Genomic DNA, 24,423 nt, shown 5'->3' on the forward strand with positions numbered 1-24,423 from the left:
TTGTCGTAACTATGTTACTTACTTGCAATTTTTACAAGATTTAAATTAATTAAATAATAGGTGTAGAAGTAAACAGATAAGAAGTAAGCAGAGATAAGAGTATTATCACAACTCTGACCAAATGAAGCCACAAGTATATGAGTGGTGACACCACAGACAGACCCACAACATCTGAGCTTTTTGATGGTGCAGTGGTTGGTGCTGACACTTCTTTTCTTACAATATAGGTTCTTTTGGTTACTTAGCTCCATCAAAGGTTCTCTGTGACACTTCAAGCAACTACCCAATCAAATGTAGTTCTGTTCTTCTCTCCTCTGTTTCCTCTGGGATTCTAATCTCATGAAACAGATTTACAAGCCTGCATCATGAGGAAAGCTGATATTCTTGACAAGAAGTGTTGCTGCTCCTGATGATAGGGGTTATATGGGCAGATAGAATGGCCAAATAGCTAAGCTAAAGCATCCCGTTACTTATTGATATATTGGATAGACAATTTGTCCATGAGCCCAGTCAGAGCACAGAGAGTACAAAGAAACATCAACATCAGAAAAATAGTTACTTAGGTTGTTGTCAAGCCTCTAGCTCAGTTTGCTCCATCTGGAATAACGAACAAAGTAAATACCTTGTTTCATTTTAACAGAGTGCAGTTGCATTTCACAATGATATGTATCAAATCAGTTTTATTTTTCTGAGACACTAGAGAAAAACCATCACCATGAGCTGTTATGGTGGATTTTGCATGAATAACTGTAAGTCACTTTTGGGCACATTTGCCACAGAATGCTCTGATGACACACACACACACACACACACACACACACACACACACACACACACACACACACACACACACACACACACACACACACACACACACACACACACACACACACACACACACACACACACACACACAGAGAGAGAGAGAGAGAGAGAGAAAATGTGAGACTTAGAAACTTATCAATTGGTCCATCTGACCAGATCTGTGCCTCTGGAGCTTGAGGCTGCAGCAGATTTTGTTGCATGCCAACACTGTTGGAAGCAGGGGGTGGAGAGTATTAGTTAGCTTGTCACAGTTGAAGAGAGACATCTGAATTCATATTTACTGAGATTTCATCTGGAAAAAAAAAAGATAAAATATATGAACCACTGGAGATGAGGGTAATAATGACTTATCATAAAGACATGCAAACAATATAGGTATTTACTGTACATATAGAGTGAAGTTTTTATGTGACGTTAATATGGCGTTCTATTGTAAGTTAATGCATTTGGTGTTCATTCATAGAATCACTGTATGTTGCATGTCCTTTGCTGTTTGTTGCCTTGCTTTCCTCGTTTAGCTTCGCCAGCTTCCGAAGCCTCGTCTATGATCCAGACAGATACCAAGAGGACCAAACCTGATTGCGGCCTTGACCGTGTCTTCCAGCTGTGCGCTCAAGACACTGAAGCTTTCTGCAGCTTAAGCTCAGGTAACGCTGGCCTCCCCCTCTAATTCCCACATTAGAGTGAACTGTCTTTTCCTGATGTTCCAGATGATTCCGGTATGGCTCCCAAGAGGACCTGGACCCTGGCACTAACTACCTGCACTGTAACATCACTTTGGGAACACCTCAGCTCCCGGTGTGGAGAGCGTCTCGACTAACCACCAGCTATGTTCTCCTTCATCTCAGTTGGGTCCCATTCTCACTTGTTCCTGTTTGTGACTGTGCTATGATAAAGAACTATTCCAAAAACTCTGTTTAAGAACTGCATGAACTCTGATATTAAACAATTGAAGAACCCAGGCCAGCTGTATAAAGTGTTGCTTAACTGGTGCTGCACTTCAACACACAGCACTTGACCTCTGACCTTTGGATACAACTTATGGACTATGAACAATTGCTGAACAGTGAAACTGTTTTTGTTAAGAAGATAACTTTATTTCATGAACTCTGAAACAACCTGTGTTAACCCTTTTATGAACTGTGACTGTTTTGAGGCTCCAGCATTATGAGTGCATTCACTTACTCTGTTTGTCTTTATTCCCCATAGTTCCTGGTATTGGAGGCGAGCCTTCCACCTGGTCCTGGTTCTTGAACCCTTAGTTGACATTCTCCTTCAAGACTGACTCACAATCCTGCAGCACCCGGATTTCCACTGCTATGAGCGGGCTAACTCTCACCTCAGCAGACCACCTTTATTCCATTGTTCAGTGTTAATAAATCTCCTTTCGTTCATATTCCGTCCTGTTTCTTGCTCCCTTGCATTTAAGTCCATCACCAAGTACTGGTCCAGTCCTGTCTGGACCCCTAACCTTAACAGAGTTTTTCCTTACCACTGTGGCCTGTGTGCTTGCTCTACGGGTTGGTAAGGTCAGACCTTACTTATGTGAAGTGACTTGAGGCAGACTTTTGTGATTTGGCACTATATAAGTGAAATAAATTGAAATTAAATTGAAATTGAAATATGTTACAAACTGTTACAAAGCAAATGTTTTGCAATGTTTCAGTTGATCTGGCCCCTCAACACATGCGCCTTAAGGAGTACATGGTTTTGATTCATAAATAAGACTTAGGTCACAATGAAAAAATGAGTAAAGTTGCAATATTTATGGAAATACTACACTGACATATTACACGCACATTCACTCCTGTAAAAGGATTGCTAACATTTATGCAATGCCAAGAATATGAACAAATCTTGGAAATGTCATGAGGAACTCCATAATAGAAAGAATTTTCACTAGGGAGCTATGAAGTTGAGACTATTTTCAAATGAACAGATTCTTAATTACATGTTTATATCATTGCCACAAATGTATCATGGGATTAGCCTCTGCAGTCTTTCCCCTTCTAATAATGCCTTCTGCTTTCTTTCTGCTGCTCAGGTTGATGTGTATTTGCCTCGAGTTCCTCTATCCCTGTTGCTCATCTCCCCTTGTCTAAGTGAGTCTCTTTAACTCAGGTACATGCTTCAGGGACCTGACAGTGAGACACTCAGGATAAACTGTCTGGGATAGTTGTTGCTGGCCTCCATCACAAATGAACAAACAAATTACCTTTAATGGTTTTAAAGTTGCCCAGAAATGGAAGGGTGGAATGATTTTAATTTACACAATGTATCTTTCCATGTAAAACAAGATTATGCACTGGATTTAATGTTGTGGCTTATCTGACTGTTCACAGGACAAAGCTTGAGTTTCTCTTTTACTTTTTTCTTCTTCTTCCTCTTTGGCAATATGATCGGTTTATAAGAGGGATGCTGAAACCTAATTTTTAATTCTGATTTTTGCTTGTTTGTTTGTGTGTCTTCTGCCTTCTTCCTTTCCCTCGGGATCATCACAGTGACTCGTCTGTGTCCATCTCATTCAATCCAATATGAAACCATTATATTTGTGTTTTTACCACTGGAAACTACCACCTGATACAGCATGACTGCTCCACTGAGCAGCTGCACTGGTGCCGTAAAGGATTCCTTGCCTTGCTTAAGGGCAGACTGGTAGAGCATGACACCCATCTGCCTCATTTTCCCAGACAGTTTAGGAGAAGATTTTTTACATTTTAGCCACAAATTGCTTCTCTAACCTCTACCACAGCTCACTCTTTCCACAAGATCCCTTATGAGCACTCAGCATTGATTTATTTTTGAAGTGCACCTTCCTAAATGTGATATCATCATGAAAAGCAAAAAGCCACATTGTCTCACCCCCTCTTTATTTTCCTCTCATTCTATGTTATCCTCACCTTCTTAGTTTTATCACCATCATGCAATGAAAATGCATGACAGGCATGCATGTATTCACACGAAGGCAGGTATGAATAAATATGACATCACATCTCATTGGTTCTCTAAATGCAAAGTGCTCTTCTTTACCAGAGACAACCCATTACACGCAGACAGTGGTCACTAAGTGATATGCAAAATTAAAGCTTCTTTTTACACAGTTTTGGGCATCTCAGTTTGTCTATGACATTTTGGTTGATATTCCTGAGTGCGTGGTGTTATGCTGTTTTCTCAGCCAGATGGAGGAGAAATCTGGGGCCAAACATCAGGGACACTGGGAATCAGTTGTGTGTGTCTGCACATAGCCAGTACACAGTGGGTGTGAAGGACACATCACTGGGCCTCAGTTCATTCTCGTCCAATCCTACTGGGCAAAGGGCGCAAGCAAAGATTTGTCAACATTTTAACAAGCACTTCCCTTATCCATTATCATCTACAGTACTGATGAGTCACCACAAGCAAGGAAGTAATGAGGAAAAGGAAATAAAGAAGCAAACTGTAGCAAATTATATTTTATGAGTACAACAAAACTGACAGCTTGAAATAACTTAAGATACAGAATGAGGAAATGCAGAATAACAGGAAGTTTATGGAAAGGACTACAGCACACAATTCTGGGATAAATATTCCACAGGAGTTATGGGTAAAAAGCATTTTGGCATGTGATACAACACTCTGTTTCCTTTTTTGTCACATTTTCATCTGGCAAATTACAGCAGGTTGTTTGTAACAGACAGTGATTACTGCAGGAAGACATGTCCTTCAACACCAGTAGGATCCAGCTCTAGAGAGCCAAGATGTCTGTCTGGGCCACATGTAAATTATAGGTGGACTGCCCAACACACCAATGAAAGCTGGTCATTGGGAACTGTAATGAATACTGGGGTAGAGGAAGAAAAGAGAAAGCAGTAGTCATCATTGTGGATTCATCCTCTCTTCCAGCAAATGCAGTAGTATTTGGCTGGTTGTGTCCTCCCCGGTGATGCTCTTGCTCATTTTGGGTATTGCAGGGAACATATTTGGAGACATACCACATGACAGGCTACAGAAACCTGAGCAACTCAAGCTAAGGAAACTGAGGGACCAAGAACTTGAACGTTGAATGCCAGGAACTGATCATCATTGGGATATGAAGGTTTTTTTATAAGCTGAAAGCTCACAGTCAATTTAAAACTATCCCTCTATACAAAAAGAAAAAAACAAACAAACAAAATCAAAAACAAAAAACCCCAACAAATTTAAAAATGAAGCAGGTTTTTCATACACATTATGTCCTGGAGATGCATTAAACTGAATGGGAAAGTGTGTCCACACTTTTGACTGGTATTGTAGATTCTGTTAAAGTCATCACTGTCCACTGCAAGAGCATTGGGCAGAGCTTATCTTCATCATGAGAGTTTGGCTGCATTTTTTACCCCCTGGCTGCAGGGAAAATGCACAGCAGTCAAAGAATGTGTATGTGCACGCATGTGTGTGTGTGTTTTTCAGTGGCTCTCTACTCTACTTTTATACCATTCTGTTTATGTAATTGTTCCAGCATAAAAAGAAATGTGGAACTTTACCATGTGCAACAGTGAATGAACAAATTTCATTGCATTTCACCACAGCAACATCTTAAAATCTACTCATGGCATGATGGGGATGCAACAGACACAGTGAATGCATTACACGGGCTTGAATGCATCTATGTAAAAGGTAGCATCTTTACATCTAAACATTTAATAAAGATCAAAATACAAAATAAGATGTTAAAAATAACCTAATTTGCTAATATATATATATATATATATACGAGGTCTATTAGAAAAGTATCCAACCTTATTATTTTTTTCAAAAACCATATGGATTTGAATCACGTGTGATTACATCAGACAAGCTTGAACCCCCGTGCGCATGCGTGAGTTTTTCCACGCCTGTCGGTTGCGTCATTCGCCTGTAAGCAGGCTTTGAGTGAGGAGTGGTCCACCCCCTCAGCGGATTTTCATTGTCAGGAAATGACGGAATGATTTGGGCTTTTCTTCCATCAGAATTTTTTCAGAAACTGTTAGAGACTGGCAGCTGGAAACCATTAGAAAAATGTATCTGCTTTCGGTGAAAATTTTACGGGCTTCACAGACAATAAGGACTGTTACTACAGCTTTAAGGACAGCTTTAAGGACAGCTTTAAGGACAGCTTTAAGGACGCTTGGCGCGCCGCGCTCCGTGCCGCCATCGAGAGCCACAAACCACTGGATCATTTCTAAACGGATGGCTCTGTGGAGCCGGGACCGTCCGTGCACTTTCTCTGGTTATCACAAGAGCTGGACATCAACCATTTCACTTTTAACAAGAGATTTTGTCATGGAAAGCCGAGCAGAGGCTTCGCGCGTCACGACCGATTTGCTGATGGAGCGAGACAAAGAAACACCTCCGTTTTGGTCTCACAGGACGGCTTTGAGATGGCGTTCAGACAGCTGTTGGTGGTTTTTCCATCGAGTGATTATCCGAGAAATTGTGGATGTGCCTGGACATGCCAGAATATGTCCCATGAGGCTTCATCACGGCGTTGCTGTGCGCCATGCGGCACTGCCGCGACGCGCGAAGCCTCCGCTCCTCTTTCCATGACAAAAACTCCTGTAACAGTGGAATGTGCCGTTCATTTCCAAACTGGACGCTGTGTTTTATCCGGGACGTCGTCTGACTAGCACAGGAATTGTGAAAAGACGTGGACATCAGCACTTTTTCGGCACATTGAGCCAGACGTGGAGGAATTCCGCGCGTCGCGGAATACATATATATATATATATATATATATATATATATATATATATATATATATATATATATATACACACACATTTATTTATTTATTTATCCGCACAGTTAATGTACTCTTAATCTGATTTTGTTTGCCAACCATGTGTCTACCCATGGCCCCTGGTTTTAACTTATTTTTACCAAATATGCACATTTATCTGGATGTGTTAATAGACATTAAAATATTACATAATTTTTATACAGTACATCAGGTAAGGCGGGAGCACGTAGTTGGTTCCCCATGCCACCACATTCACCAGACTGCAAAACTGTCTAGAGTCCTGGATTGCAAACACTCAGGCAGACACCCAGTCCATCCCCACTTCCCAAAATTAGCCATCTACAGTGAGGCAAAAAGTATTTGATCCACTATTGACTTGGATCCTTGGATAGAGGTGTTTGATAATGCTGATACTATTGCAAGAGAATGAAAGCCCAAATCTTTAACATTCTCATGCTTTATGTCTTCATGTATGGTTGTTAGACTTTGACATGAACCAGTGACCTAAGCTGATGACTAGATGTCATTGGTACTAGGTCTCGTCACAGGATCTGTCAAAATAATGGTTACTTAAGGAAATTCAGTTGAAGCGTACCACTTGCATTGTTAGGGAAAGTTATTTATGAAATTATAGGAACATGGAACACATTTCTGGGCATGATTCAGATACAAGTGCTTCACCTTTGGGGACCCCCAACAACAGGTAAAGGCCAAACTGATGTTTACGTGTCACCTGTCTATGTGAGATATAGTGAGGCAAATAAGCATTTCATCCACAAGTTTTTCCACCTACAAAGATTGGAGAGGTTTGTAATTTTTATCATAGGTACCGATATTAGAGAGAGAGAGGGGGGGGGGGGGGGTCCATGCATTATGTCAATTGCAAAAAATGCCTTAAGAGCCAAAATTTTGCAATATTACTGAAACAAACAAATCCTAGATACCTATATGGAATAATACCAAAATTGGAAATGGAATGTGTTTTTCCTGACCCACACGGATTTCTGACAAGGGTCATGAAAAATTACTCTATACAACTGTACACACAAACCTTTCCAACGAATAGAAATGGGTGAAAACAGAAGAAGTGGCAACAAGTGCAGAATAAATTATCAGTGATGAATATCTAGCAAAATATTGCAAGTAATAATCATAAAACTTAATGGCTTACCTGGCAATGCTCCAGTCTGGCTCAATTCTAAGGACGGTGGGGTCATCAGTGTAGTTGAATTTAACCTCTGGATTTCTGAGCTCAGCATCATCAATGTCCACCAAGACTGATGCACTGCCTGGTGCCAAACCAGCTGGTGTAACACACACTATCTCAAACGAATTTCTCCTAGGTAGACAGAGATTTTAAAAGATTGATGAAAACCTGAACAATTTCCTACTTACGCTAAACCTGCAAAGCATCATTTAACATATGCAGTAGTAACATCTAAAGGACAGGCAAACTGATGTCAGCTCAAACGTAGAATATTGCTGTAAATTTTCACAAAGTGATATCATGGCACAATGTAAATCCATTAAATCCAAAACTTAAAATTGTCATAAAAATTTACTGGAAGAAAATTGATCTTTAAAAAACATACTAAGGTCTTTCTTCAAATGTCACAAGGCTATTACACAGAGTGGCATTCTACTACTACCACCCACAATCCAAAAAAGTGCAAAACTTAACGAAACAGCTTAATCCATCTTGCTTCCTAACATGCTTACTTATAAAGTGCAGGCCTGTCAAACCGAAAAAGAAATGAAAGAAAAAAGCTGCACACTCAGCCAGAACCACAACAAATGCTGCTTCAGTTGCAAATTTTTACTCTGTTTAAAAGAAGCTTAAACATGACTGAAGACATTAAGGCCAAGAATATCCGGAAGTTAGCATGTACTTTCAGCCAATTCAAGAATTGGGATGAATTTTTGAAGACTTCAAAAATTGGATCCTGATTTCAAATCTGCTGTCGATAACTACTACATATACCAAGTTTGTTCAAGTTTGACAAAGATGGATCAAGAAATTACTGTGCACTATGAGCAAAGCGATCACACATGAATGAGTCCACACCTTTCCCCTTGTCATATACAACCCCTGGCAATAATTATGGAATCACCGGCCTCGGAGGATGTTCATTCAGTTGTTTAATTTTGTAGAAAAAAAGCACATCACAGACATGACACAAAACTAAAGTAATTTCAAATGGCAACTTTCTGGCTTTAAGAAACACTATAAGAAATCAAGAAAAAAAATTGTGGCAGTCAGTAACGGTTACTTTTTTAGACCAAGCAGAGGGAAAAAAATATGGACTCACTCAATTCTGAGGAATAAATTATGTCTGTGACCGAACTGTAAGAAACCGCCTAAAGGAAATGGGATTTACATACAGAAAAGCTAAATGAAAGCCATCATTAACACCTAAACAGAAAAAAACAAGGGTACAATGGGCTAAGGAAAAGCAATCGTGGACTGTGGATGACTGGATGAAAGTCATATTCAGTGATGACTCAAATCTGCATTGGGCAAGGTGATGATGCTGGAACTTTTGTTTGGTGCCGTTCCAATGAGATTTATAAAGATGACTGACTGAAGAGAACATGTAAATTTCCACAGTCATTGATGATATGGGGCTGCATGTCACGTAAAGGCACTGGGGAGATGGCTGTCATTACATCATCAATAAATGCACAAGTTTACATTGATATTTTGGACACTTTTCTTATCCCATCAATTGAAAGGATGTTTGGGGATGATGAAATCATTTTTCAAGATGATAATGCATCTTGCCATGGAGCAAAATCTGTGAAAACATTCCTTGCAAAAAGACACATAGGGTCAATGTCATGGCCTGCAAATAGTCCGGATCTTAATCCAATTGAAAATCTTTGGTGGAAGTTGAAGAAAATGGTCCATGACAAGGCTCCAACCTGCAAAGCTGATCTGGCAACAGCAATCAGAGAAAGTTGGAGCCAGACTGATGAAGAGTACTGTTTGTCACTCATTAACCCCTTAACGCCCATCGTCACATATATGCTACAATCTCTGACTCAAATATGCAACTCACCAAATTGACCTGTATGCCCGTTGTCGCAAATTTGCAACATACCATCATTATTATTATAACATTATAACATAAAGTCATTACCAGAATACCCAATATTACTATATAGTTTTTGTGCAAAAGTGAAATTAATAATCTCAACATTATTTACCATCTACTTAAAGGCAAAAACACACACAAAACATTTTTTTATATACAGCTATATAAATTTGGGTGTTAAGGGGTTAAGTCCATGCCTCAGAGACTGCAAGCTGTTATAAAAGCCAGAGGTGGTGCAACAAAATACTAGTGATGTGCTGGAGCGTTCTTTTGTTTTTCATGATTCCATAATTTTTTCCTCAGAATTGAGTGATTCCATATTTTTTCCCTCTGCTTGGTCTAAAAAAGTAACCGTTACTGACTGCCACAATTTTTTTTCCTGATTTCTTATAGTGTTTCTTAAAGCCAGGAAGTTGTCATGTCTGTGATCTGCTTTTTTTCTACAAAATAAAACAACTGAATGAACATCCTCCGAGGCCGGTGATTCCATAATTATTGCCAGGGGTTGTATATGTTTGTATTTATTTTCCACTCTGTCTGTCATGTGGACTACAATTTACATGATGGAAGTGACATTGGCCTGGCTGATGACAAAGTTCACACCATACCGTGCGAGCTCAGACATTGCTGACCAGTCCTCACGTGATCTTGTCTGTATGTAATTATCAGCATGTCATGAGAGCAGAGTGCCCGCCCACACAGGTGCATTGCATGGAGTGTTGTTCATAGCACAATATGTGTTCTCCAGTTGAGTTGCGAGTACACAACGGTCAGCTGTTATAGCTGGGCATTACAGCCGTCCAGATGCGGACTGCACCAGACAAGCGATCGCACTCCGGCCACCTCAGCTGCACCTGACAATGTTGGATCGTGTTGTGGGAGGGGGGAGCGACACAGCCGCATGCCATTTATGTTGTGGGAGGAGGCACATCCAACCCCATTTGTGCTGGTAACACACTCGTTGGGCACTTAGAAAGTGTGGGGCCATTTGCATAGCCAGCTCAAAACTGGTCGCCTGCTCTCATTTTCGTGCTGGCTGCGCAAATGGCCCCACCTTTTCTAAGTGCCCCACGAGTGGTGTTGGATCTTCGTGGGCAGCACCTGGACTCCAGCCGACACCAGCTTAGAGTGGTTCGAATGGCCATTCATCTGGCATTCGATGACATTCGGCCGCTGGTGTGAAGGCTGCCTCGATCGCATTCGGCTACAGTTGAGCTTCTTGGCTGTGGCACGATATGTCCATCCTGTGTACAACATGCTGTGCGAATGCTGCGAACACGATCAGATGGCAGTGTGACCTCATCTTGCCCACCGTTCAAATAGGTTTCCAGCTCGAGCAGCAAGAGAATATGGAGTGCATGTGCCATCCCCGAATGCATGTGGTGACTGCTGTACGAGGCGTTCGAGTGCAGCTCCGATTTCCCACGAGTGCCATTCGAATCCTCCTTTGTGCGCCATTCTGCCTCAATCGTGTTTTGTGAAGGGGCCCTTAAAGATGAAGTGCAAGCTGAAAATTTTTAATTTGAGCTACTACTGTTGTGTGGGCCGCTGAAGAGGAGGTACTGCTGGCCCACCACCACCAGAGGGCGCCCTGCTTGGAGTGCGGGCTCCAAGCACGAGAGGGCGCCAGACCCAGAGGAAGTGACAGCTGTCACTCATCACACCAGCTGTCACTCATCTACACCAGTACTTAAGCCGGACTGCAACTCCACCTCCCCGCCGAGAAATCGACTACCGAGAGGTAACTTCTCTGCTGACTCATATCGTTGAGTGAATTCTGAACTTCTGTTGCAGCCGGTATCCTGTGGTGTTCGCCCTTATCTGGGGAATTGGCGTGTGGCGTGACGACGACGACTGCGCTACAGATAAGTGGTTACACAAGGAGCTGCACGAGTGTGTGATTCGGAGGTGGAGGTCCTCCTCCTGACTGTGTACAGACTGTAGACCACTGAGTGTAAGGACGTACACTCATTCATCTTGTCTCTGCTTTTTGCCAGCAGTACCAGGTTCGACAGCCGAAGACAGAGGTCACCTGGGGACTCGGGACTTGGCGGCTCCGGTGTTCTTCAGACCGTTGGTGGTGGAGGCCGTGTGGGACGCGGCCTCTCTCTCGTCGGGGTCTTCTATCTTCGAGCCTGCCCACACGTCACCTGGTGTTAATTGACTTTGCAATTTCTGTATATTTAGTTGTGTATTGTCACAACATTAAATTGTTACCTTTTGGCTTACTCATTGTCCGTTCATTTGCGCCCCCTGTTGTGGGTCCGTGCTACGACACCTTCCCAACAGGATTTCTCGGCCATCGTCATGGATTCCGAGGGGCGCCAGCTCGAGCGTGAATGGCCAATGGAAGAGCCGGGGGCGCAGGCGTCAGCGGGAGGCGTGTTGAGTGAGCTGCAGCAGATCTTAACCGCCTTCACGGCTCGGTTGGATTTAGTGACCGAGCAGAATGTCCTCCTTAATCGGAGAGTGGAGGCTCTCGCCGCCAGGGTGGAAGCGCACGATCAGGGCGCTGCTGCAGCTCCTCCTCTGGCTGGTCCTGGGCCTGAATCAGACGTACCACTGGTCGTTCAACGAACCCCCCCACCATCCCCTGAAGCATACATAAGCCCTCCGGAACCGTACGGGAGCTGTGTCGAGACGTGCGCGGACTTCCTCATGCAGTGTTCGCTCATCTTTTCACAGCGCCCTGTCATGTATGCATCAGACGCTAGCCGGGTAGCTTATGTTATTAATCTGCTTCGAGGAGAGGCACGCGCATGGGCTACGGCGCTTTGGGAGCAGAACTCACGGCTCCTAACGTCTTATACTGGGTTTGTACGGGAGTTCAAACAAGTGTTTGATCATCCCAACAGAGGCGAGACCGCTTCAAACGTGCTGCTGTCGATGAGACAGGGGCGCCGTAGCGCAGCCGAGTATGCAGTCGACTTCCGCATCGCGGCAGCGAGGTCCGGCTGGAATAACATTGCGCTCCGCGCTGCCTTTGTAAATGGACTGTCACCGGTCCTCAAGGAGCACCTACTGGCTAAGGAGGAACCGCGGGATTTTGACGGGCTTGTCGATTTGGTTATACGCTTAGACAACCGTTTGAATAAGCATCGTCAGGAGCAGGCCGGGGGGCGTGACCGGGCACGAGCCGTCCCTCCCCCTTCTGGTTCCGACAAGGTGACGTCGTCCCCACGCTTCACTGCCAGAGAGCTCCGTGTGGCTACAGCTCCCCCTGCTGAGGAGGCTATGGACACGAGCAGGGCCAAAGTAAGATTAAATGTCAGACAAAGGAGACTGGCCCGCGGGGAGTGTTTTGTCTGCGGCTCTTGTGAGCACATGCAGAGGGACTGCCCTGAACGGTCAAACTACAACGCCTGTCCTTAGAAACTGGGCTAAGGGTGGGCCATAACACACACGCGGAAAGACCCCGCAGATCGGCACGAATCCCAGTAACAATCCTTTGTGAGGAGTTAACCCTTCACGCCCCAGCACTGATAGACACGGGGTCAGAAGGGAATCTGCTGGACAGCAGATGGGCAAAGGAAGTAGGGCTCCCTCTGGTGGCTCTGCCGGCACCAGTGCAGGTGCGAGCACTAGATGGCACCCTGCTTCCATTAATCACACATCAGACACAACCAGTGACCTTGGTTGTGTCTGGGAATCACAGGGAGGAGATAGTGTTCCATGTAACACCGTCTACCTCCCGAGTGATCTTGGGTTTTCCATGGATGGTGAAGCACAATCCCCGGGTCGATTGGCCGTCCGGGGTTGTGACGCAGTGGAGCGAAACCTGCCACCGGGAGTGTTTAGGATCCTCGGTTCCCCCCGGCACTACAGCTAATGAGGAGGTCAAAGTCCCCCCCAATCTATCGGCGGTGCCAGAGGAGTACCATGATCTTGCTGACGTTTTCAGCAAAGATCTGGCGCTCACTCTTCCTCCGCACCGACCGTATGATTGTGCCATCGATTTAGTCCCGGGCGTTGAGTACCCGTCCAGTAGGTTGTACAACCTCTCACGTCCGGAACGCGAATCAATGGAGACCTACATCCGGGACTCCTTAGCTGCCGGGCTGATCCGGAACTCCACCTCCCCGATGGGTGCTGGTTTCTTTTTTGTGGGCAAGAAGGACGGCGGACTCCGTCCATGCATTGATTACAGAGGGCTGAACGAGATCACGGTTCGCAACCGATACCCGTTACCTCTGTTGGATTCAGTGTTCACGCCCCTGCATGGAGCCCAAATCTTTACGAAATTGGATCTTAGAAATGCGTACCACCTGGTTCGGATCCGGAAGGGAGACGAATGGAAGACGGCATTCAACACCCCGTTAGGTCATTTCGAGTACCTGGTCATGCCGTTCGGCCTCACAAACGCCCCCGCGACGTTCCAAGCTTTGGTAAATGACGTCTTGCGGGACTTCCTGCATCGGTTCGTCTTCGTATATCTGGACGATATACTCATCTTTTCCCCGGACCCTGAGACCCATGTCCAGCATGTACGTCAGGTCCTACAGCGGTTGTTGGAGAACCGGCTGTTTGTGAAGGGCGAGAAGTGCGAGTTCCACCGCACTTCTTTGTCCTTCCTGGGGTTCATCATCTCCTCCAACTCCGTCGCCCCTGATCCGGCTAAGGTTGTGGCGGTGAGAGATTGGCCCCAACCAACAAGCCGCAGGAAACTACAGCAGTTCCTCGGCTTTGCAAATTTTTACAGGAGGTTCCTCAAAGGTTACAGTCAGGTAGGTAGCCCCCTGACTGCCCTGACCTCCACAAAAGTCCCCTTCACCTGGTCGGATCGGTGCAAAGCCGCGTTCCAGAAGTTGAAACGCCGGTTCTCGACTGCACCAGTTCTGGTGCAGCCTGATCCTGATCGCCAGTACGTAGTAGAAGTGGACGCCTCTGACTCAGGGATAGGAGCCGTGCTGTCCCAGAGCGTGGAGGCTGATAAAGTTCTCCATCCTTGTGCCTTTTATTCCCGCAGGTTGACCCCAGCTGAACGGAACTATGACGTTGGCAATCGGGAACTTCTTGCGGTGAAGGAGGCTCTTGAAGAGTGGAGACACCTGCTGGAGGGGGCGTCGTTGCCCTTCACGGTTTTCACTGACCATCGGAACCTGGAGTACATCCGGACCGCCAAGCGGCTGAACCCCAGGCAAGCCCGCTGGTCTCTGTTCTTCGGGCGCTTTGACTTCCGGATTACATATCGCCCCGGGACCAAGAACCAAAACTCAGATGCATTGTCCCGGGTGCACGAAGAAGAAGCCAAAGCGGGGCTGTCGAACCCCACCGAGACCATCATCCCCGAGTCCACTGTCGTGGCCGCCCTTACCTGGGACGTGGAGCAGACCGTCCGGGAGGCCCTGACCAGGAGCCCGGACCCGGGGACTGGCCCCAAGGACAGACTGTACGTCCCACCAGAGGCAAGAGCTGCCGTATTGGACTTCTGTCATGGGTCCAAGCTCTCCTGTCATCCCGGAGTGCGTAGGACCGTGGCAGTAGTCCAGCAGCGCTTCTGGTGGGCGTCCCTGGAAACCGACGTCCGGGACTACATCCAGGCCTGTACCATCTGCGCCAGGGGCAAGGCAGACCATCGGAGGACGACGGGCCTCCTCCAACCCCTGCCAGTGCCTCATCGCCCCTGGTCTCACATCGGCCTGGATTTCATCACGGGCCTCCCGCCGTCCCAGGGCAACACCGTAATCCTCACGATAGTGGACCGGTTCTCCAAGGCGGCCCACTTCGTGGCCCTCCCGAAGCTCCCGACGGCCCAGGAGACAGCAGACCTCCTGGTTCACCACGTCTTGCGGCTGCATGGGATACCTTCGGACATCGTCTCAGATCGTGGTCCCCAGTTCTCTTCACAGGTGTGGAAGAGTTTCTGCAAGGAGCTGGGGGCCACTGTGAGTCTCTCGTCCGGGTACCACCCCCAGACCAACGGCCAGGCAGAGCGGGCCAACCAGGAGTTGGAGCAGACCCTTCGGTGTGTCACCTCCGCACATCCGGCGGCCTGGAGTCACCATCTGGCCTGGATCGAGTATGCCCACAACAGCCAAGTTTCGTCTGCTACCGGCCTCTCCCCTTTTGAGGTGTGTTTGGGGTACCAGCCCCCATTGTTCCCGTTGGTGGAGGGAGAGGTCGGTGTGCCCTCGGTCCAGGCCCACCTCAGGAGATGTCGCCAGGTGTGGCGGACCGCCCGTTCTGCCCTGTTGAAGGCCCGGACGAGGGCCAAGTCCCATGCGGACCGCCGACGGTCCCCGGCCCCCACGTACCAGCCCGGGCAGGAGGTGTGGCTGTCAACAAAGGATATCCCCCTCTGTGTGGACTCAACCAAGTTGAAGGACAGGTACATTGGACCATTCCCTATCCTCAAGATCATCAACCCGGCCGCAGTGAAGCTCCGTCTCCCGGCTTCGCTGCGGATCCACCCTGTCTTCCACGTGTCCCGTCTCAAACCGCACCACACCTCGCCCCTCTGTACACCTGGACCCACGCCGCCTCCTGCCCGGCTCATCGACGGGGAACCTGCTTGGACGGTCCGCAGGCTCCTGGACGTCCGTTGTAAGGGCCGGGGGTTCCAATATCTGGTGGACTGGGAGGGGTATGGACCTGAAGAACGCTCCTGGGTGAAGAGGAGCTTCATCCTGGACCCGGCCCTCCTGGCCGATTTCTACAGACGTCACCCGGACAAGCCCGGTCGGGCGCCAGGAGGCGCCCGTTGAGGGGGGGGGTCCTGTTGTGTGGGCCGCTGAAGAGGAGGTACTGCTGGCCCACCACCACCAGAGGGCGCCCAGCTTGGAGTGCGGGCTCCAAGCACGAGAGGGCGCCAGACCCAGAGGAAGTGACAGCTGTCACTCATCACACCAGCTGTCACTCATCTACACCAGTACTTAAGCCGGACTGCAACTCCACCTCCCCGCCGAGAAATCGACTACCGAGAGGTAACTTCTCTGCTGACTCATATCGTTGAGTGAATTCTGAACTTCTGTTGCAGCCGGTATCCTGTGGTGTTCGCCCTTATCTGGGGAATTGGCGTGTGGCGTGACGACGACGACTGCGCTACAGATAAGTGGTTACACAAGGAGCTGCACGAGTGTGTGATTCGGAGGTGGAGGTCCTCCTCCTGACTGTGTACAGACTGTAGACCACTGAGTGTAAGGACGTACACTCATTCATCTTGTCTCTGCTTTTTGCCAGCAGTACCAGGTTCGACAGCCGAAGACAGAGGTCACCTGGGGACTCGGGACTTGGCGGCTCCGGTGTTCTTCAGACCGTTGGTGGTGGAGGCCGTGTGGGACGCGGCCTCTCTCTCGTCGGGGTCTTCTATCTTCGAGCCTGCCCACACGTCACCTGGTGTTAATTGACTTTGCAATTTCTGTATATTTAGTTGTGTATTGTCACAACATTAAATTGTTACCTTTTGGCTTACTCATTGTCCGTTCATTTGCGCCCCCTGTTGTGGGTCCGTGCTACGACACCTTCCCAACAACTACCTCTTAAAACACTCAAATCAATTAAGTTGTGAGCAACGGAAACCACTATTACAAGCCCATCAAGGCCACATATGGCTAGAATAAAACACTGCCATTCCCAGGCCTCCAATCCCAATCCTCTTTGGATCTCTGTGGACATAGAAGGTGGCTTTTGCACCTGTTTTTTAACATGTGAGATATTGGCTTTGAAAATTCAGCTATAGTTTTCATTCATCCATGGATTGGTATAGAAGTTTTTTTTTTAAGTTCCATGTATATTTTCAGATCATGTTTGATACCCACTTCACCATGTCAGTTTCCTCACTTCATCTCTGTTGTTAACGTGTCAAACTCAAGCTGTGTGGTTTGTTTGTGAAATCTTGATGAGGTTGCTGTGGAATGAAATATGCATATGTAAATGAAATACATGCACTTACTGTACCAGCAAATATTTTTTTTCAGGTCAGGTCTGACAGCATGTGCTGGTATTATGCACTACTGCATCTACCGCACCACAGAACTGCCTTGGGACCTAAATGAGAATCACGCAGGCAGACACCTGGTCCATCACCACCTCTCAAAAGTAATCATCTCTCTGCCACAGCTAGGTGAAACATCCCATTGGCTTTATCCAGCTGCTGGGGTCCTCAACACTGAGGTACCTGTGTAATGGATTACACCCAAAGAAACAAATTTGACTGTATTGTGACTAGACCTTGCAAATATGCAATACCACACAAAATTGTCAAGCTTGCTCGGCATTGACATCAGGTTCCTAGTAAAATCAATGACCTAAATTCAATTAAACTGAATTCACTTTATTTCATTTATATAGTGCCAAATCACAGCAAAGCTGCCTCAAGATGCTTCACACAAGTAAGGTCTAACCTTACCAACCAACCCCTAGAGTAAGCACACATGTGACAGTGGTAAGGAAAAACTCCCTCTGATGATTTGAGGAAGAAAGCTCAAGCAGACCAGACTCAAAGGGGTGACCCTCTGCTTTGGCCATGCTACCGACACACTTGACAATACTAATATACAGGAAATTTTGGGAGTCCATGCTTATGATGAACTATTGTGAAATTTTCAGACAAACAGTCATTTCAGGATCTGGAACATCAGGCTGGCATCAGCTCAAGAGAAGCATTGTGACAGGCTCTACCATCTCAACAATCATCTTGCCCTTGCCATGAACATGATCATCAAGTTAACAGAGGTTGAATGCAGGACACCTCTGACCAAGACTGGAGTGTGACAGTGTTTATGTCAGTTGCTAAAAGTATTTTCACAGCCTTTAACTCCAGAAAGGGCTACCACTAATGAAATACCACTGTGTTTCTCAGAGCTGGAGAGAAGCTCCACTATCAACTTTGGGCAAGGTCTAGTGTCCTTACCACTGCCTTCGACTAGCAACTAGAAGTGGACATTCGTAAGCAGCGGAAATTCCCAGTCCAGACAGCACCAACATTGCCGTGACCAGACATGACCATTATCTCACAGCCAAGGAACTGATCATGCCATAACTTACTGTGCCCTGGTGAGAGTGTATGGATGAAGCCATTGAGAGAAAGTGCAACAAGTACCAGGATCTTGTTGAAGACTGCAAAAGACAAGGCTGGTGAACTTACTGTGTGAAACCTGAAACACCAAATGATCCGAGGTTACATTACAGATGATGCATCCCAGCACATCTGGAAGATGTATCTGTCATTTCATATGTATTTATTAATAAATCAAGTTTGGGGGCATGAGATGGTGCTGTGCTTCATCAGGACCCAAGGTGGTTCCATGGTGTCATGATGCGGTGAAGTGTATTTATGAATAAATGCTTTGTATTTATTTCAGGGCTAATGCTCATATAAAACACAGGCACAAAAAGGCTAACACACAACCTGTCCAGTTACTAGCGGAAGTGAGAGACACAGCATGGCAGCTGGTCCTCTAGTGGGCTTAGCAGGTAATTAGGACAAAAAAGGTAAAAAGGACAAATTACACATACACCAACACAACCATCCACATTATTCATTATTTTTATTTTATTATTATGTTTGTTAGGAGGATATGATGCAAATCATACACATCAATATCCATAAATTCAGTGCCAGTCTGCAGGTTTTGTGCACATAAAGCAGACATCTGATTCAGTAGCTCCCACAATTGGAGGGGTCACATTTTGGAAAATCAATTCTTGTGTATGCTTCACAGTTAATTATGGCTGAGGCTTCATGTTCATCATTAAAACCATCATCATTGTGTCTGATTTCTCTGCCTAGGTCTAAATGATGCCATGAGCATCATTTAGACCTGAACAGCTTCAACAACATACAGTGTGTCACAGAATCCCATTTCCGGACTACCATTCTACAGTATTAAAAAAAATAGGTACACAAAAAAGTTTATAATAGATCTGAAAACATTTTGAAGAATGCATAATTTTGGCGGACACTGTTTTTACGACCTGGTGGCCTATATTTGATTATGGAAAATATGTTAAATATGACCCCCTAAAGGTCTAGCATTTCTACCATCAGTTCAATTGTTGTCCCAAAGATTATATTCCTTTTCATGTGGAAGGGTGAGGAAGGAGAAAAAGATGTAAATAGGAAATGGGAAAGTGAAGTTTAATTAAGTCTGTATTTCACTGTGATTGTGAAGACTGGCTAGGATAAATGGTTCAGTTACAAATAGTAAAGCAAGAAGTTGGAGGAGCATGTGTGTGTGTCTCATAGGCAAAATAACATTTTCAATTGCAGCCATGAGCACAGTCCCCATAGCTTCATTATCTAATATGTATTTAGCACAGTTGAGTGGTGGCTGCTTTTCTAGGCCATGACTTCGCAGGAGTTGTGTATGTATGTGTGTGTGTGTGTGTGTGTGTGTGTGTAAGTGAGAGAATACGAGGGCTGTCCGTAAAGTATAGGTCCTTTTTATTTTTTTCAAAAACTATATGGATTTCATTCATATGTTTTTACGTCAGACATGCTTGAACCCTCGTGCGCATGCGTGAGTTTTTCCATGCCTGTCGGTGACGTCATTCGCCTGTGAGCACTCCTTGTGGGAGGAGTCGTCCAGCCCCTCGTCGGAATTCCTTTGTCTGAGAAGTTGCTGAGAGACTGGCGCTTTGTTTGATCAAAATTTTTTCTAAACCTGTGAGACACATCGAAGTGGACATGGTTCGAAAAATTAAGCTGGTTTTCAGTGAAAATTTTAACAGCTGATGAGAGATTTTGAGGTGATTCTGTCGCTTTAAGGACTTTTCACGGTGCGAGACGTCGCGCTGCGCTCTCAGGCGGCGTCATCAGCCTGTTTCAAGCTTAAAACCTCCACATTTCAGGCTCTATTGATCCAGGACATCGTGAGAGAACAGAGACGTTTCAGAAGAAGTCGGTTTCAGCATTTTATCCGGATATTCCACTGTTAAAGGAGATTTTTTTAATGAAAGACGTGCGGACGGGTCCGCGCGTCGGGACGCAGCCGACGCGGTGCGGCGGCACAGGAAAAACACCTCCATGTTGATAACCATTTGTTAAAATCCAGTTGGCTTTTGATGGCTTTCAGTGGAGTGAGTATATCAGAAATTGTTTATCAGCTGGACATGTTCCAACTTGTCCTTAAGGCTTCCAACAGAGGTGTTTTTCCTGTGGCGGAGCGTCGCGGCGGCTGCGAGCCGACGCTGCAATCCGCGAATGACGTCACTGACAGGCGTGGAAAAACTCACGCATGCGCACGAGGGTTCAAGCATGTCTGACGTAAAAACATATGAATGAAATCCATATAGTTTTAGAAAAAAATAAAAAGGACCTATACTTTACGGACAGACCTCGTACTATCATATATTGTTGCACATTCAATTGTACATCTGTACACCATGGTGCTGGCACAGAAAGATAAAGAAGCTCAGAGTCAGGCAGGGAGAGAAAGGCAGATAGAATCTTCATCATCTACCTTCCCAATTCCTGTAACCATAGCAACTCATTCACAGCGAAGCCAGCAACCTTCACAAGATTCCACAAACACAGTGCACAGCTCAGGTGTGACAGATAAAAACAGTTGAGGTGAGGATTTTTTTTTTCTAAATAGACAAAATTAAGGAAATCCTGTATGACTGTGCAGACAAAGATATACTTGGGTGTATAGACAGTTAAACAGATTTTTATGATCCAGTACGAAACAAGATAACCTGACACCCACCCCCCCCCACACACACAAGGCTAACTGCATGGTATGTCTTCATTGTAACAAAGGTGTGTAGGATAAATGTGCTTCTACCAGTAACTACAACACAACATAATATGATTTATTCATTGTGACATTATCAGTGAAGTATAGAAATATGTAATTATGCATTTGTTTTACAGTCATCAGTACTCTGTATTATTATTCTTATCAAAATCCTGTTCTCTTCTTCTGCTCCAGGTTCCTCACTGGAATTACTAAAATTCAACTTTATATATACACAGTATAACACTAGCACTGCCAATGTACATATGATCCTACTCTGGTCAGAGTGAGACCAACACTGGTGATTTTATTTTACTGTATATATATATATATATATATATATATATATATATATATATATATATATATATATATATATATATATATAGATAGATAGATAATAAACCGACCATTTTATTTTTTTTTAACTATATGGATTTGAATGACGTGAGATTACACCAATCATGCTTGAACCCTCGTGCGCATGCGTGAGTTTTTTCACGCGCGTCGGTGACGTCATTTCCCTGTGGGCAGGCGTTGACTGAGATGTGGTCCCGCCCTCTCGGCTGAATTCCTTTGTTTCACACGCTGCTCGAGACGGCGCGCGTTGCTTTATCAAAATTTTTTCTGGACCTGTGAGGAATATCTGAGTGGACACTATTCGAGAAATTAAGCTGGTTTTCAGTGAAAAGTTTAACGGCTGATGAGAGATTATGGGGTGTTTCTGTCACTGTAAGGACTTCCCACGGAGCGGGACGTCCTGCAGCACTTCCAGGCGCCGTCGTCGGCCTGTTTCGAGCTGAAAACATCCTAATTTAAGGCTTAATTCACCCAGGACGTCGTGAGAGAACAGAGAAGATTCAGAAGAGGCCGGCATGAGGACTTTATGCGGACATTCCACTGTTTAAGGACATTTTTTAATGAAAGACGTGCACGCAAATTCGCCGAGTCGTTTCCGTGACGACTCGGCAAATCTGTGTGCGCCGCGACAGGAAAAACACCTCCGTGTTGAAAGCCATTTGTAAAATTCAGGCGGCTTTTGATGGCTTTCAACAAGTGAGTAACTGAGAAATTGTTTAATAGCTTGGGCATGTTCAAACTTGCCCGTTAAGGTTTCCAACGGAAGTGTTTTTCCTGTCGCGACCCCCCGCGGTCAGATCTGGCCCGACATGTGACTCGGCCCGCATGTTCTTTCATTACAAAATGTCCGTTAACAATGGAATGTCCGAATAAACTCCTCATGCCGACTTCTTCTGAAAGTTCTCTGTTCTCTGACGACTTACTGGGTCAACAGAGCCTGAAATGTGGAAGTTTTCAACTTGAAACGGCGAGACGCTGCCGCCTCGAAGCGCAGATCGCCGTCAGGGCTGACACCTTACGGCGACACTACCACAACAAAATCTCTCATCAGCCGTTAAAATTTTTACCGAAAACCAGCTGAATTTATCGAATGGTGTCCACTCAGTTGTGCCTACCAGTTTTGAAAAAATTTTGATCAAACAAAGCAGCAGTCTCTGAGCCATTCCTAAACAATGAAAAAAACAACGAGAGGGTGGACGACTCCTCACTCAAAGACTGCCCACAGGCGAATGACGTAACTGACAGGCGTGAAAAAACTCTCGCATGCCCACAAGGGTTCAAGCATGTCTGATGTAATCACACGTGATTCAAATCCATATGGTTTTTGAAAAAAATAATAATGTCAGATACTTTTCTAATAGACCTCATATATATATATATATATATATATATATATATATATATATATATATATATACACACACACACACACAGTAGTGTTCAGAATAATAGTAGTGCTATGTGACTAAAAAGATTAATCCAGGTTTTGAGTACATTTCTTATTGTTACATGGGAAACAAGGTACCAGTAGATTCAGTAGATTCTCACAAATCCAACAAGACCAAACATTCATGATATGCAAACTCTTAAGGCTATGAAATTGGGCTATTAGTAAAAAAAAGTAGAAAAGCGGGTGTTCACAATAATAGTAACATCTGCTGTTGACGCTACAAACTCAAAACTATTATGTTCAAACTGATTTTTTAGCAATCCTGTGAATCACTAAACTAGTATTTAGTTGTATAACAACAGTTTTCATGATTTCTTCACATCTGCGAGGCATTAATTTTGTTGGTTTGGAACCAAGATTTTTCTTGTTCACTAGTGTGCTTGGGGTCATTGTCTTGTTGAAACACCCATTTCAAGGGCATGTCCTCTTCAGCATAAGGCAACATGACCTCTTCCAGTATTTTGACATATCCAAACTGATCCATGATACCTGGTATGTGATATATAGGCCCAAGTAGCACAAACATGCCCATATCATGATGCTTGCACCACCATGCTTCACTGTCTTCACTGTGAACTGTGGCTTGAATTCAGAGTTTGGGGGTCGTCTCACAAAGTGTCTGCGGCCCTTGGACCCAAAAAGAACAGTTTTACTCTCATCAGTCCACAAAATATTCCTCCATTTCTCTTTAGGCCAGTTGATGTGTTCTTTGGCAAATTTTAACCTCTTCTGCACGTCTTTAATTTAACAGAGGGACTTTGTGGGGGATTCTTGCAAATAAATTAGCTTCACACAGGCGTCTTCTAACTGTCACAGCACTTACAGGTAACTCCAGACTGTCTTTGATCATCCTGGAGCTGATCAATGGGTGAGCCTTTGCCATTCTGGTTATTCTTCTATCCATTTTGATGGTTGTTTTCCATTTTCTTCCATGCGTCTCTGTTTGTTTGTCCATTTTATAGCATTGGAGATCATTTTAGATGAACCCTCTACAATCAACTTTTTCATTAAACTATGCTGTTCTTATGAACAATGTCTTGAACGTCCCATTTTCCTCAGGCTTTCAAAGAGAAAAGCATGTTCAACAGGTGCTGGCTTCATCCTTAAATAGGGGACACCTGATTCACACCTGTTTGTTCCACAAAATTGATGAATTGATGAACTCACTGACTGAATGCCACACAACTATTATTGAGAACACTCTCTTTTCTACTTTTTTTTACTAATAGCCCAATTTCATAGCCTTAAGAGTGTGCATATCATGAATGCTTGGTCTTG

General features: G+C 45.0%; 1 protein-coding gene across 1 annotated transcript in view; it reads right to left on the bottom strand.

Annotated features, from left to right (window-relative positions):
* LOC117512209 (plexin-A1-like) overlaps window positions 1-24,423 on the bottom strand; it is a 1,069,160-nt gene that overhangs the window by 192,017 nt on the left and 852,720 nt on the right. The window contains 1 exon segment of the mRNA XM_034172199.1: window positions 7,734-7,901. Within this exon segment, the coding sequence (XP_034028090.1) occupies window positions 7,734-7,901 (168 nt within the window).

This window comes from Thalassophryne amazonica, chromosome 6 (genome assembly GCF_902500255.1).
Source record: "Thalassophryne amazonica chromosome 6, fThaAma1.1, whole genome shotgun sequence".
Lineage (NCBI taxonomy): Eukaryota > Metazoa > Chordata > Actinopteri > Batrachoidiformes > Batrachoididae > Thalassophryne > Thalassophryne amazonica.